This window comes from Trematomus bernacchii, unplaced genomic scaffold, assembly GCF_902827165.1.
Source record: "Trematomus bernacchii unplaced genomic scaffold, fTreBer1.1, whole genome shotgun sequence".
Classification (NCBI taxonomy): domain Eukaryota; kingdom Metazoa; phylum Chordata; class Actinopteri; order Perciformes; family Nototheniidae; genus Trematomus; species Trematomus bernacchii.
The window spans coordinates 20,202,253-20,217,665 of record NW_022987720.1 but is presented as its reverse complement, the minus strand read 5'-3'; the positions used below and the strand labels follow the sequence as shown (position 1 = coordinate 20,217,665).

Below are 15,413 nucleotides of genomic sequence, written 5' to 3'. Positions count from 1 at the left end.
TTCCTATGCGATGATATGTTACTTTTATCATGGGTTCGTTTCTTGCTGTAAAGTACTACATAAATGAGATTCTTTTAGTATAATATATTCAAAATAAACTGGTTTGATTATTTAAAAATAACAGGCTGTGAACTTATTGAAATCATTTTATTCTGAAAGACACAACCGGAAATGGAGTTTCGATAGTTTACCTTGACACAGCCTGGTTTATTTTCTATGTTAACACAGTGAACGAGGGAAAAAACAGTATCGTAGAGACGTAGACTGGAGTTAAACAGGAGTAGCATGTAAACTTTGTGTATGGCCTGTGATAGTGACATTTACTCCATGGATTTTGGAGGTGTGTGTGTGTGTGTGTGTGTGTGTGTGTGTATGGGAACGCTGTCTACTGTGCGTTTAGAAAGCATTTATTAAGGTGGTCCCCCTGTCAGGCGCCAATTATTTATCGGGAAATATAACAGTTAAAAGGAGAGAGGACACAGAGCAGTCCTTGCCGGCTGCGGAGAGCTGTCACTTTATCTGTGTGTGTGTGCATGTGTGTGTGTGGAGAGGGATTACCAGTACGCGCGTGATGCTGAGCGCAGTTTTGGTGATGCATTCAGTCGGGGGACGTGCGTCGGGGAGCAGTGAGCGTCAATCCGGACATTCAGCGGCAGATTCCCCACAGTAGCAGGGGAAGGGGATCCAGCCGGTTCGGGGCCACCGTCTCTGCAAATCACAGGATTTCGACTCATTTTGTGTTTTATTTCTTTTTTTGATGAATGCTCTGTTGGTGCAGAGTCAATGATCAAGATGCGCACCGCTGAACAAAGGATTTAGGGGAAAACGATCAAAAATCTCGGTGACAGTTTAATCCTGACACCAGTTTGTTTTTCGTCTATGCCCATTTCTGCCTCTGAGAACAACAGACACGGGCTAAATAGTGGGGTTGATCTGCTTTTAAAGCTGAAGCAGGAGGAATCATCTGGGCTGACCGCGAACGAGTCCATGTGGATGGAGAGAGAATACGCAAACACAGCGAGCGGAGCTCATTCCGAAATGTGACATTTTTACCCTCCCAGTCTCCCATCAAACCTGACAACCGTGCATCTGCCTACGTTCCCGATCGGATTTGTTTACATCGATTAAGGTACGTGCTGTTCACCATAGGACATTGACTAATGAGAATGGGGGGTGTGCGAGTGATATCCTTGTGGAGATGCGTGTGCGTGATATATTCAGGGTTATTTTGTCTGAACCCACGGGGGATCTCGGTGTATTTGAATGCCGGTGTGTGTTGCAATAAGCCTGTTTCGGGGCTTATTACCACTGAGGTCGAAGTTGCATCACTGCCTGGGGAGAAAGGCGATGTCGATGCACCAAATGCATAGGTGTACAGGAAAGGACACGCAGTATTGTAGACATAAATGTAAATTCACGCAAAGGGCATGCTGCAGAAATGTACATTTACATAAAGGGCATGGAACATATGGTGCTGACCTCAAAGGGCAAAGCCATGTTAAGCTTTACTAAAGACATGGATGACTTTGACCTGTGTGATGTTTAAGGCCTGGCTGGCTGTGGTTCATCTTTCTCACGAGGATAAAAACGTTAGTCTATTTTGAGAGCTGTGCCTCCATTGTCACACCACAATGAATTGGGATATTTGGGAGTGTCAATCACTTGTGCATTCTTTATTTTAGAGGTTAGATGTCATTCTTTATATTTGGATCCCACACACCTCAGTAACAATGGTCTTACTGAGGCTCCCTCAAACAAACACACTCTTCTGGAACCCCCAGTGACCCTCACATGGGGCCAGTATTGTTAAGAGAGGGGGGTGTGCTGAAAGATGAGAAAAGAAAAAAGAGCATTCTCAAAATGTGTGTTTGCATTGGGCTGTTCCTTAGGTCAGCTAAAACCAAGGGTGTCCTCTTTATAGACGTGTCCCTCCCACAATGGCCTCATAAACAAACAGCTTGTTGTCTAACTGGGAAGAAATTGCACTTAAATGGCCACTTGAGTCCAATTAGACTAAGGAAGTTTGTTTGGAAATTGAAGTCAATGCATGGATTGACTCTGTTGGTCAATAGATAGATGATACATGAGCCTGGAGCACTGTCAGTGTTTCAGTATTTGTATACTCTGAAAGCTCCCAGGCCTATTTTGGAGCGTTCTGTTTACCATCATTAATCAATATTCAGTGGAGTGGAGCTTTTTATTTTCAGGCTCAGCTTACATAAGTTAGTTAGCGTCCTCATGGGAAAAGAGGATGCCACAGTATCTCCTCGGGGCTGACGCCATATGTACCTTGTTTGGAGGGTTGTGTGTGTGTGTGTGTGTGTGTGTGTGTGTGTGTGTGTGTGTGTGTGTGTGTGTGTGTGTGTGTGTGTGTGTGTGTGTGTGTGTGTGTGTGTGTGTGTGTAGCCTCTTCCCAGGACACAACTGAGTGTATGAGCTGGATTTTCATACATGGAAACCTCTCTGCTTCTCCTTTCATATGAGCATTTGTGTTCATGCATTCACCCCTCCTCCACACACACACACACACAAACACAGAGATACGCACGCACGCACATACTCACACACGCGCGCGCGCTCCAGGCACAAGGCTTGCTCCAATTCACCCTTTGCACATCCGCCTGTTCCTTGTTTCTCCTGCTCCTCTGATTACTATCTCGCTCTCTAACCAACTCGGATCTCTCTGGGCTCCTGTGATCAACCCCCCTAATTCACCCCATCACTTTAACTCAAATAGAACATGCCTATTACCGTCACATAAAAGCAGAACACATGATGCTGTGGGTTTGTGGCTCTTTTTCAGGGGGCCTTTTTAGGTATGGGATGCCTTCACATCAAACCATTGGTTGTTGATGTAGGAAGCAGAAAAGGGGGCAGAGGGAGGGGTGTAAGGCGCTGCCGCTGTTAATTGATAAGTCAATTTGCATATGGTCTTGCTGTGGGCCCAGTCACATGGTAATGAGCCCTAATTAGGATGGCCGGGAGTGTCTGAAGAGGCTGGGGGAAATACTTCCATTGCCAGTTTCTTCATGCGGATACCCAAGGGGCCAGTGCAGTCAATGGAATACCCCTTCTTCAGTCTCGCTATTCAACATGCCTTTCTCTTAGCCCTGCTGTCATCCAAAAGTATTTTTATTCCTAAAACTTCTCCTCCCTAACTCCTTTTCAATATTTTATTACACTCATACGTCATACTTTGACGTCTACAGTTTCGCCCCCCCCCTCCTTCTTCTTCTGCATACCCTTTTTTTCTGCCTTTTATCTGGGATTGGTGATGTTTCTCTGGAGGATGACAGATGTGGGGAGGAAACAAAGTCGGATCAGATAATGCGATGTCATACATGGTTAATGCATTTAATGTGTAGAATTACATCGGATGAGTCTCCGGTGTTAAGCTAAATGCAGTCCTTTATTTGTTCTAGAATAACATATCAAAGTTGCTGCTTGTGTGTTATCAAGTATTTATACACAGGAACCTTGCATTGCTCTGAAGCTGTGATGTCAGGTCAGTTTATTTACGCAAACTTGAACCATATATCTTTCTCAATATTCCAACGTTGGATGTATTTGGACTTTATTTTGACATTTCGAAAGATCCCACTCAATGTGAAGCTCCTAGCGAAGGCCATTTCTGGAAAGTCACAAGTTCAGCGATTACAAAAAACATGTGTCCTATCAGTGTACTCAAGGGAGCAACAGAAAGCCTATCTGTTATGGATGAGCATCCTAGCTAGAGGATACGTTTTACATGCTAACTTGGTGACGTCAGAAACACGCATTAAAGGTAGCAAGGGAGAGATTTGCCTGCTAACCATCTGGTCCAAGAGATGTGAAACAGTGAAGAAGAAAGACAAGCATAAGTTACATCAAGGATCTCAGATATAAAACAGGCATGTCTTTTTATAAGTAAATCTCATACAGTGAGTCAAAACATCCAGACGGCCTGGGTTCATTTAACCTGACTGATATCTGAGGCCTTATGTAATCCCAGCCGCTGATGTAAGATGTAAAATGTATGTGCTCTCGGAAAGGTCTGTCAGTGTGAGAGAAGAGGATGCAGAGTCTCTAATGGCGTCACTAGCAAGCAGATGCCAGCACAGGTCCTGGAAATGACCTGCTCACCTCAACAGCTGTGTTCCCAGCCACACTCTTACACACTCCTGCCGACTAAGCACACACACTCTCTTCATCTGTAGTCTGAATTAAACAAGAGTAGAAGAAAAACGTGAATTGAAGCAAGTCGTCAGAATGCAATAATCCTCCCAATTATCACCATGGTAATTAGAAAGCATCTGCTTGTGTGCTATGTCTGATAATTATAGGAGGTAATTGTACAGGATGGCTCACTAAACCCCCCCCCCATCCCCCCCATCCCTACCTATCCAGCCTGGAGCAGATTTGAAGGACTGCAGTGCTGCACACACTCACACGCCTGTATTCCTGTTGTGTGTGTAACAGGAACGCATGCTGCATACTTGTCACATTCTGCCTTGTGTGAGAATGGGGTGGCTTCACACACAGATGCATAATACATGCAACCTAGCAGAATGTTATATTTACATGCAAATTGAGCCAGCACACATAGGCATTATCCCAGTATGTGACACGTGCAGCACGAGTGCATGTAACCCCGCTACTTGCAGAGGAGTATCAAACTAAGATGGACCTCTGGGTGCCAGCAGGCTGCTTGGCACTGAGGAAGATGATGCCTGAGAAACAGCAGCCATGCAGCAGAGCTGGCAGGAGCTGGATCCTTCCCCAGTTACATAAGATACACAGCAAGAATATAGGCAAGGGTGAGGGAGGGAGGGAGGGAGGGAGGAGGAAGGGGCACAAGGAGGGAAGAAGGAGAAGCCAAAATGGAAGGAAGAGGGTGTGTTTTGCGATTAAATGGTGGGGGGGTGAAAGAAGAAGGAAAATGTGGAAAGAGCACATCTTTCACAGCACATCTTCAAATGTAGCAGAGAGATGAGACCGCGATGGCTGCTCCAGAGAAGAGGTGGCATTGAAATCCGGGCAGAATAGAAGATTTTAAATGGAGGGGAGGACAGAAATGGCTGCATGGAGAGGGACTGACAGAGAGAGAAACATGTCTAGAAAGATGGGAGGGAGGATGAGACGGCGGCCGCATCCTCTGTGCTTCACAAAGCGGAAGGCCGTTTCTCTCGCTCTCTTTCCACATGACTCATATAGTGTGTGTGGCATGTGTACTGTAGGTGTGTTATGTACTGTGTGTCATGCATGTTTGTAAGATGTGTTAGTGTGCGTGTGGCCCTCTGTGTGCATCCTTCAGCTCACCATGGTCTGCCAAGTCCCACTCAAAGAGCAACCAAGAGGGAGTGACTGGATGAGAGGGTGAGTGAATGAAAAAGTGGTGAGCAGGACACACTCTCCTGTCACTGTGTCTCCTGTCATTGGGAAGTGTAACAAAGAAGACAACAAGAGAAGTGCCACAACAACAGGCAGAGGAGGAGCAGTCTGCACGACTTGTTGAGGTTTATCTCTTTGTCTCCTTTCCCTTTTGTTGTATTCCTGTTATTTTGAGATAGGGCGCAACTATGGCAATCACGAGAAAAACAACATGACATTTATCAGGATGAGTGTGTCTGCTTTTGGGCTCTTGTGCTGTTCTGAAAGTAAGAGTAAAGGTTTGTGTGTTTGTGAAAGGCTCTGTGTGTTTTTGTGTGCGTGTGTTTTGGTGACTCATCCCTCTGAAAGCACTGATTGATGTTAATGTGGACCAATAATAACCAGCGGCAGTGAGCTGATGTAAAAAGGCGGAAAGGAGATGACTGGAAATAACAGGCTGAAACAACGGAAGGAAACGAAGGAGCGAATCATTTTTGTAATGAGGTGTGAGGTGGAATTTGCAGTGTTAATCCCTGAAGGATACATGAAAGCTCAAAACACATGAATATGCAAGAAACACAGATATATACACACATTCATCTCACTGTTATGCCCCCTGGAGTCTCACAGAAATGAATAATGATTCTTCCCAAGTTGTAAACAATCGCTGCCCTAAAAATATATGTTTAATTTGAATATTAGGACGGATGCATCAAAAGCATGTAAATAAAATGAGTTCCAGCGATGCAGGAAATTGGGATCGAAAATTGCCGTAGCCCATCTGTGAACATAAATTATCCAAGATATCTTTATGGTTTATTGCACTATTGTAATACACCACTTTGGTTAAAAGCGTCAGCTAAATGCTAAGTAATGTAATATAAAAGATAAGAGTTAACTCGCTTATAATGTTATTTAAAAACAAGAGAGGCCGATGGTCCAGCTCTTTTACTCGTTGCAGAAAAATGGCTGTGACAGTTATATAATCACAATATTATTACAGTTTGAGTTGGTTGAGCTTATTTCAAAGAATGTAATACAGGGCTGCAACACATTTTTATTGAAGTTATGGATTCGTATCCAGATACTTTTCACGATTTAGTCATTAATTGTCTGGTTTGTGTTACTTCAGAAAATCTATAATTGCCATTAGCATCAAGTGGTACCTTTTAAATGCTTTTTTTGTCTAACCAACTGTCAAAAACCTCAACATTTTTCAGACTTTTATCCCTTAAAGGTGGGGTAGATAATTTTGGAGAAACCAGCTCGAGTGCACGAGAATTTGAAAATACACAGCCGGAAAAAATCTGCCACTTCCTTACAGAGCCCCTCCTCCAACACACACGAACGCGCACACGACCAATGAGGGCACGAGATAAGTTTGTGCACAGATGGAAGGCTGACAGGCAGGTAGGCCATCCAGTTATTTTAGCCGGGCCGGCTTCGTGCTTTTTACAGTACTACTGCTTCCACAGATGACATTTTTTTTATGGATTTTTTGTCAAAGCACTTAAGATATTCATTGCTATCGGGATGTTAAGAGCATTCCATGTAATATAACAAAAAGTGTATCTCGAGCCGGTTTCTCAAACTTACCTACCCCACCTTTAAGACACACAATGCAATAAATCATTCCCTTTGAAAAGTTGGAGAACTAGAAATGTAATGCATTTGGTTTTAAATGACTTACAAATGATACATTTGTTCAAGTAAGTAGTTTATTTTGTTTCGCTTCATCTTTACATTCTTAACTGTTGGGCAGTTTAATCTATGACAATATATGCTCAACCTTGATTGGTAAAGAGACTTGTAGCTGTTTCTGTTAACAGTAGAAAACGGACAAATCATACAATCAAAAGCAGGTGGTCTTAGTATACTTGCTGCAAAGTCACCAGAATTCCTTTCACATTTGTCCCTATTTTCCTCATGATGAAATCAATCAGAGTGTCTAGGGGCCTGTTGCTTTCTCACTGTCTGGCCCATTTAGTTAACTACATGCTGGAAGGACTGTGTGACCTGTATCTCTGGCTGGTGTGTATTTAAATCTACCTATCCCCTGCCGTCTCGACTATGTAACTCTCCCTGACTTACTGCAAAGGAGAGAGAATATGACGCCTGGGATTTACAGTGTCCTTTATGTGGTATGTAAATATTGTGGTACAGTCTATTTGTGGACCCCAGGAGATTTTTAATGTCAAAACTAGACCTGAAATAAACAATCCAAAGTAGAGCTCCAAGCATAAATCAACTAGAACAGTGTGTGTGTTCTTTGTAAGAGCAGATTGTTTGACGTACTTATGTATGAGGCAACTTGGAAAGTATTTCTGAAGGCTTAGCGATGTAGTGGCGAGACAGTTGACAGTAACCTGGCAAAATGATGTGTGTGCGGCTCCAAGGGGGGCTTCAAACACTGCTCAACCTCTCAAAAAACACAGCTTGTCAGGTGAAACAGCAGCACTGATCATCCCAGCACAGACCTCGATGAAAATAGGGAATGTGTAGTTGTGTGGCTGCTTCTGTCTGACAGTTGTGATGAATAAAGGAATAAGTAGACTGAGACAGCATTGATTTCGCTCACCGAGTGCTGCTGTTTTTTACACCGGGACACAAAAAAAGTACTCAAGTGTTTTTTCTTGTGCTTGAGGCGCTGTGTATTCGTGTGCAGTTTATTATGCGCTGTCTCATGCCTTGCTGCATGCAAGAGATCCCTGATAGTGAGTAGAACTGCTTGTACACACCACTTCCCTCCTCTGTATCTTGTTTTCTGTTCATACAAATATGCATGATGCTGCAGCTTCCCTGTCAGTGCCTTGAGCTGGACAAATAATACATCTGCAACTCTCTTCAGAAGCACTGCAGGTGCTCGGACACAACCTCACTTCTCTGTGAAGGAACTGAAGGCATCTTATCTAGGCTTCATTTCTGACATGTCTATGTTGTTTATTTCAACAACAAAAGTTGAAAGCTTTCAAATGACAGGATTATCGGATACAACTCATGAAACAGGATGTGTGTGTGTTTCTGTGTGTGTGCCCGTGTGAGAGTGTGTGTGTGTACGTGTGTGTGTACGTGTGTGTGTGTGTGTGTGTGTGTGTGTGTGTGTGTGTGTTTCTGTGTGTGTGCCCGTGTGAGAGTGTGTGTGTGTACGTGTGTGTGTACGTGTGTGTGTGTGTGTGTGTGTGTGTGTGTGTGTGTGTGTGTGGTGTGTGTGTGTGTGTGTGTGTGTGTGTGTATAGGCTTCCACCCTGCATTAAGTCTATTGTTTACCTTCTTAAACCCAGCCGTGGCTGATTGTCTGCATTGTCACTCGCATGCAGATGATTACTGTGGGAATGACTGACTGCTCAGCTCTGTTACATTTATAACCAGAATGACTCATTGTCTTTCACTTTCCCCTCTTTTGTCTCCTCTCTCCTTCTTGGTCTCCCTCTATCTTCTGGTCTCTCAGAGATGGCGTTCCTCCCGGTCCTCCTCCTGCTTCTTCTGACTGTCGCCCAGCGTGCCATCGGTCAGGACTCGGAGGACTCTGAGGCTCTCCCAACAGGCTGCGGCTGGGGCCTTGTTCGTCCATACACCCTCCTCTGTGACCTGGACTCCATATGGGGTGTGGCGGTGGAGGCAGTGGCTGCTGGGGGGGTGCTGACGGCCTTCTTGCTAGCCCTGATCCTGCTGTGCCGCTTACACACCATCGGTGAAGCTGAGAAGCGCAGTGGCGTCGGGCCCATCCTCCTGCTGCTGCTCGGCATCCTGGGCTTGTTCGGCCTGAGCTTTGCTTACCTGATCGAGCAGGACGAGTCTTTATGTTTGCTCCAAAGGGCCCTGTGGGGTGTCCTGTTCGCCCTCTGCTTCTCCTGCTTGCTGGTGCAGGGCGTCCGCTTGCGCAGGATTGGCCTTGAGCGCCGGAGCCCTGGCGGCTGCGCCCTAACAGGCCTCGCTCTGGGTTTGACCGCCGTGCAGGGCATCATCGCCGCCGAGTGGCTACTTCTCACGGTGCTAAGGGAGGGACGACCTGCCTGTGAGTACCTGCCGATGGACTTCTCGTTAGCCTGCAGCTACGTGTTAGCCCTTCTTCTGGCCGCGCTCACTGCCGCCTGCCTGGCCCTGTGCGGGAAGACAAGTCAGTGGCGCTGCAATGCCATCTGGCTGGTGGTGACCTGCCTGCTGTCGCTGCTGCTGTGGGTGGCCTGGGTGGGCTTCTATCTGCACGGCATTGAATGGCTGGGTAGGTCCCCAGAGTGGAATGACCCGGCCCTGGCCATTGCTCTGGTTGCTCAGGGCTGGCTGCTGCTCATCTTCCACGCCATTCCTGAAGCCCACATCTGCCTGAGATCCCCTCCACAGCCCACTGCACCAGATTACTTTGACACCTCCCAGAACTCAACACGAATGAGAGAGACCAGCTTCGACGAAGACATCCCGCTCTCTCACAGGCAGTTTGTGGAGAACCAAGGCTACGGATACAGCGATGAGAACGCTGCAGGTACAGTACAATCTAATATCTGAGAGAGGACAGGTGTAATATGTGCAGACAGGCTGTAGGTTGAATGTAGGCCAAAATGAGTAATAGAACACCAGAACATTTCTGCTTGCGTGGCTAGAAAAGATACCGGAGGAAGAATTTGTGGTGCAGGGTTACACAGCAAGTGTCTCTTTTTTCAAGTGAGTCGCAGTAAGTTATCTCTATTCACCTCTCCCTCTGTTCCATGCCAGGCTTGAGGACTGGGGGTCCCGCAGTTCCACACAACAGCAACACGGGACCCAGGCCCAGCGCTCCTTTCCGCAGCAATGTCTACCAACCCACCGAGATGACCATGATCCTGAACGGGGGAGCGGTGAGTACATCCTCCCAGTCTCAGGTACACGCCGCTTACACGCCGCTCTCTCATTCGACCACGCCGACACGACTGCATGCACATTTGTGCGTTCCAGACCGTACTTCATTGCACAGGAATGAGGGAAAGGTGTGAGTATGTGTGTGTGCATTATCAGAATGTCGGATGCATGGCCATGCACCTGCGTTTGATGGATTTTGTGAGCACATGCATGGACGGTTTCGTCACAAATGGTCACTCATCTGACATTGAATTGTGTGTGGGTGAGTGTGAGAGAGGTTCCATTTGTGTGTCAACAAGCCACATTGCTGTTTGTCCACTGAGTGATGCGACTGTCAGCCGGCCTGTCACACTCTTCGGTATGCAGGATGAATGCGCGCTATGTCTGGCACAGATGAACTTATTTCTAGTCACGGTATAATAAATGAAGGACAACAGCAGAACACACCACTGATGGATAAAAATGCTGAAGCAACACTCTCTCTTGACTCAAAGATCATTTGAAGCCACTATTTCTAGAGATTGCAGATCTCATTTAAGCAACAAAAGGGAGCACAAAGACTTTTCCTCGAGATGCTTTGCATAAAATGTCATTTCGTTCATTCATTCCAAAGTCTATTTAACTATATAGCATGCTTTCTACTAAAAGGGAAGTGCTCTGCATAAGGCATAACATATATTTAATGAGAAATCCAGCTTTTAAAGTAGCAATTTAAAAATCTAATGGACATTTAAAAGATTGAAGCAGATAATAAAATAGAAGAGAGTGTAGGATCCACGGTGAATAAAAGTCTAATCGTGTTACATTGAGTTGGGTTAGATGACAAGATAAATACCTAGCTTGGCACAAAGCACGAAAGTAGCTTTAAACAGAAAACCCAGCTCTGTCCACAAGTAACAATAAACACCTAGCACACACAGTTTCTGGTCTTTGTGCTGAGCTAAGCTAAGCTAACCAGCTGTTTATATTCAGCATACTAACATTAAGAGAGGTATGGGTCTTCTTATCTATTAATTAGCCTAAACCGAGTTTGTAGGAAAGTATGTGTGGAAGCATGAATAAAATGTGCGTGCATGTGTGGGTTAAGATGCATTATGTGATTGTGAATACATTACAAATATTGTTTCATTTACAAACTGAATGTTTCCCTCCACAGGTGCCCTCTGCCCCTCCTACCTACACGGGGAGGCAGCTGTGGTGAGGGAGAGGATCCGAAAGAAGATGTTTGGTAGAAAATGAAGAGGAGGGTGGAGAGGGTGAGGAGGGAGGGGTCCTGGATGAGGGGCCCCGACTGGTTGAATTGGATTCCTACAGGGCCCTTTCCCTCTGTGTACAGACTTAAACACTGACTGCGTGCCATTTTACTGTTGTATGAGTGTGTGTGAGACTGAGAAATAGCAGGGTATGGAGGACAGAGCTAAAGCTCTTCCAGCACACAAATCTCCATAGAAGGGTTCAGAAACTTGAAATGTGGCAGCAAGTAGCAAAACGCACACGCTGACTTAGATTTGAAAATATCAACATGCAGTATTCTTTTTCTTTGATTTGCTCTACTGAGACTATACAGCACTGTAAGCATCCTTGAAAAACTGTGAAATCTAGCGCCTTTTCCTGCTCTCTCTCTCTCTCTCTCTTCCTGTCAGTCAGGATGTCTTTTCTGCTGCTCCTCAAAATGCTGGCGCTCACGTGGAAACATTTGGCCCTGTCCTCCATTCATCCACAGTGTAGGTTAAGACAGAGCACATGGGCAACTGTACAGCTCGAGCACCACCTGCTTTCAAATAATTTAGCCTCTGTGGGTGTGTATGTGGAGTGTATGAGAGGAACAAGAGTGTGTGTATTCCCTACATCTCAACTCCACCGCTCCGATAAACCTCCCCTCTCCAGGCTGTTATCCTTCAGTGAACACTTCTTCTTCCTCCTTCTCTATCTCCGTTTCCGGTCTCACTGCACTGTCTGTGAATACAACACGTAACTCTTCTAACCCTTGCCTCATCCTCCCACCTGCATGGACACTTTGCCAAATGTGAAACAAACTGTAAAGCCCGAACACAAGCTCACGGCTAAAGCAGCCCGAAGCACCTGAACAGAGGGGGCGCAAGCTGCTTCTGAACTGTGTTACATGGAGTAGCGTGGATTCTGATTGGGCGAGGAGGGCGTCAGTCATTGGTGGAGAGGCACTGCTTCCTGAATCTAGGTCAGACTGCTGTGTGCTGCTCTCCCACATCTCCGGTGGCCACTGGCGCTTTTGAACCAGCCAGGAGAAACTGTCACTTTATATTAGCAGGAAACGGAGCGAGGAAGTGAAGCGTTGCCCTGTACTTAATCTCCTCTATCTGTGTTTATGTGTGCGTATGTATGATTTTATGAGTGTCCGGGTTTGGCAGGGGGGAATTTCAAGAAGTCAAGGTTGCTTTCTGGTGCTAAATATCCCTCCACACAACATCCCAGTGTGGCACAAAACTACAGGAACAACACTGATGCAGATGTCAAAAATGTCAGTGATGGGGGATAAATGGAGCTGTGGCTGGTGTGTGGAGATATCCTAGAGCCTGAGAAAGATCAGATTTACAGTTCAAGGTAGAAAGAGAAAGATATCAAATATAAGAATAGGAAGAAGGGGGATGGGAGCGAGGAGGAAGGAGATAGCAAGGACGGTCCGAGGGGAGTTTATGCGACATCTGCAAGATCTGTGTGAGAAAATGGCTCCCTGGTCTGACTGTGTGTGTTTGTGCGGGCGACCATGCTGCTCTGCTCTATGTGGTTGTCTTCTTTATCTGGTGAAGCGTCTCCGTCTCCTCCTCCTCCTCCTCCTCCTGTCTCCCTGTGGTCGGCTATAGTTCGAGTGTAGCCCCGTGCCAAGAAGGACTCTGGTTTCACCGGAGTCTTCGTTTCACGCCCTTTCCTTCATCACGACACCGGCTCTCTCTCTTCACCAGAGACGCTGTGTACATAGTAGTGCTGCAAAGCTTTGCTTGCTTGTTTACTTTTTCTTTTCATTACATTATAACTGTAGCCTAAGTTTAGACACCAGTGTCATGTGACCCCTTGAGAACTGACTACTGCAAACCTTTTTTTATCTGAGGTATTTTTTTTAAAACTGGTTTGCTTAGTTGTTCATACATTTGGTTGTTGTTTCACTATATGCTTTGATTTCTCTCTTGCTGGTGTCTTTTTAAAAGCTAGCATTTTGGAAATATTTTGCCATAAAATAGATATGCTTTATTTTTTGTTTAATTAATGTTCATGGAAATGATGAGTTGTCATATAAAGGGATTTATGTCAGTTGTACCTCCTGCAATATTCTCAGTCAAGTCCTCTCTTCACTGTAACAGTTACAGGGATATAAACATACTTATTTTTTTTAGAAAAATGACTATGGCTGTGAATATTTTTGGCACTTCATGCAGTAAACAATGACTTATTCTGCAATATGAATATGTTGAGGATAATCAATAAAAAAAAGGGTGCTGAAAAATCTAATTTGGTGACCCTTGGTGTTACAGTAGATCAACCCTCGACTAGGAAAAGCCAAAGGGTACACCCCAGACTGCTGCTGTAGGCTAGGTCTTACCCACTGGCTATTCTAAAATGGGATTGGTCCCAGCAGGCCAGCTCCATGCCCAAAGAGAGCGTGTCCTGCTCCTTCAGGCTCTGTTCGGGCCCACCCTGCGTCTTAGCTCATGAAGAAGAACTATCCTCAGGGTTTTGGATGGTCAGCAGTAACAAGATAAAACTCTCAACATTAAGAGCGGAGGGGGGAGGTGTTAGTTCTTGTTGTTTTCACTCAATGTGGAGTACAAAAAAAACAAAAAAAAACAATAATACCATGTGACTTTGTAGATTTTGCACTTGTCGACTACCTATCTGTGCATGCTTATCACCATTTCTACATGTAAGACCTTTCTCAGACGTACTTTTGAATACTAACTCTATTTATGTAAAGGTCATGTGACAGCAATCATAATTTCAGTGTATATCAGATGACACATTTAATGTCTGTGCTTTCTTAAACACTAAAGAGAGCTGGCTCTTGAGAAGCAAAAAGATTAAAGTCAGGGGAAATGGTCCAAAATAGTATGATTCCCCCAAAAGGAACAAAATGCCATCTCTACTGGACCTAATAATAACTTCCTTGTTAGTTTGAAGTCTAGAGGGGGAAAAAAAGAGAATCTTCTGACTGGTATCGTCTCTGTGTTTAAAATCAAATAGACTGTGGTGAAATTTGCACAAAACCTCTATATGTTAAGTTTGTCATCCCTGGGCAGCCCACTGAACACTCATCCTGGGTTTGACTTGTCCTTGCCTGTCCTCTCCTGATTTGTCTTGCCTTCAGACTGTTCCAGCGGGGCAGCTGACAGGGGTGATATTGGTTTTCACAGCTGTGACTGTGCGGTGACGCAGCATGCCTATGTATAGAACTTGATTCCTCTAATTAGAAAAAAAAAACAGTTAACTTGTTTCTGTAATTGAATCAGGAAAAAAATAAGTTCAATAAAAGTGTCATGTTTGTAGTTAACTTTTAACTGGCTGTTGTGTTTTTTTTTCTTTTCCAGGTGTTTATGTGTTGCCATATATGATAATTATGAACAGTGTGGAAAAAGAGCTCAAATGAGAGTGATACAGTAAACAAATCGTCACATATTTGTTTTTTCTAAAGAAATCCAAATGCATTTTTTTGCTAAAGATGTGTTATTTATGTTATTAAAAGAACAAGGTGGTCAATGAATTTGGCAGTGCTCCATGTTGGATAAACCATGTCATAAAAAAACATTGTATTTATTCATTTTTAAATCAAAACCCCCATACATAAATGAAACATCCAAACAAAAGTCCTTTAAAGATTTAAAAATAAATAAATGTCATCGTTTAATATTTAAGGGATAAGTCATGTATTTATGAAATACTTTTACTTTTACTAACAGTTAGAGCTTAAATGAGAAAGTTGAAACCACTGTCAACAATTCGAATGTTATCAAAATTCAATAATATAAGTAATAAAATATCACTGACTCTCAGTAGAACAGTAAGTAATAAACACATTTCCCTAAAACATGTCAAACATTTTCTTTGAAGCTGCCATAATAAATATGTTTCATATAAGCCAGTTGAAATGTGAGAGGAGAGCGAATCATCGCCTGAATCTGCAGCTCTCCTCGGCTTAAAAGTGAGGTCTAGCTCGTTGTTTAGCTGTCTGGGGCACAACTTTAATGTTTTTAGTTTATAATAAT

At 44.4% G+C, this 15,413-nt stretch overlaps 1 protein-coding gene across 2 annotated transcripts; it reads left to right on the top strand.

Moving 5' to 3' along the window:
- Positions 1-279: 279 nt before the first annotated feature.
- Positions 280-14,708, top strand: gprc5ba (G protein-coupled receptor, class C, group 5, member Ba). 2 transcript variants are annotated; one of them, XM_034143605.1, is made up of 4 exons: positions 280-1,129; positions 8,798-9,829; positions 10,060-10,205; positions 11,339-14,708. In XM_034143605.1, the coding sequence occupies exons 2-4, from the start codon at positions 8,800-8,802 to the stop codon at positions 11,381-11,383; spliced, it is 1,221 nt and encodes a 406-aa protein (XP_033999496.1). In that variant the 5' UTR covers positions 280-1,129; positions 8,798-8,799; the 3' UTR covers positions 11,384-14,708. The 2 variants fall into 2 exon arrangements, with proteins under 2 accessions (XP_033999496.1, XP_033999497.1); XM_034143606.1 differs by having other exon boundaries at positions 282-1,129; positions 10,060-10,181.
- The last annotated feature ends 705 nt before the right edge of the window (positions 14,709-15,413 follow it).

Excerpts from the sequence above, each read along its gene's own strand:
- gprc5ba (XM_034143605.1), top strand. The coding sequence starts at position 8,800 with ATGGCGTTCCTCCCGGTCCTCCTCCTGCTTCTTCTGACTGTCGCCCAG. Across the intron at positions 9,830-10,059 it reads CAGCGATGAGAACGCTGCAG|GCTTGAGGACTGGGGGTCCC; the intron begins GTACAGTACAAT and ends GTTCCATGCCAG. Across the intron at positions 10,206-11,338 it reads GTACATCCTCCCAGTCTCAG|GTGCCCTCTGCCCCTCCTAC; the intron begins GTACACGCCGCT and ends TTCCCTCCACAG.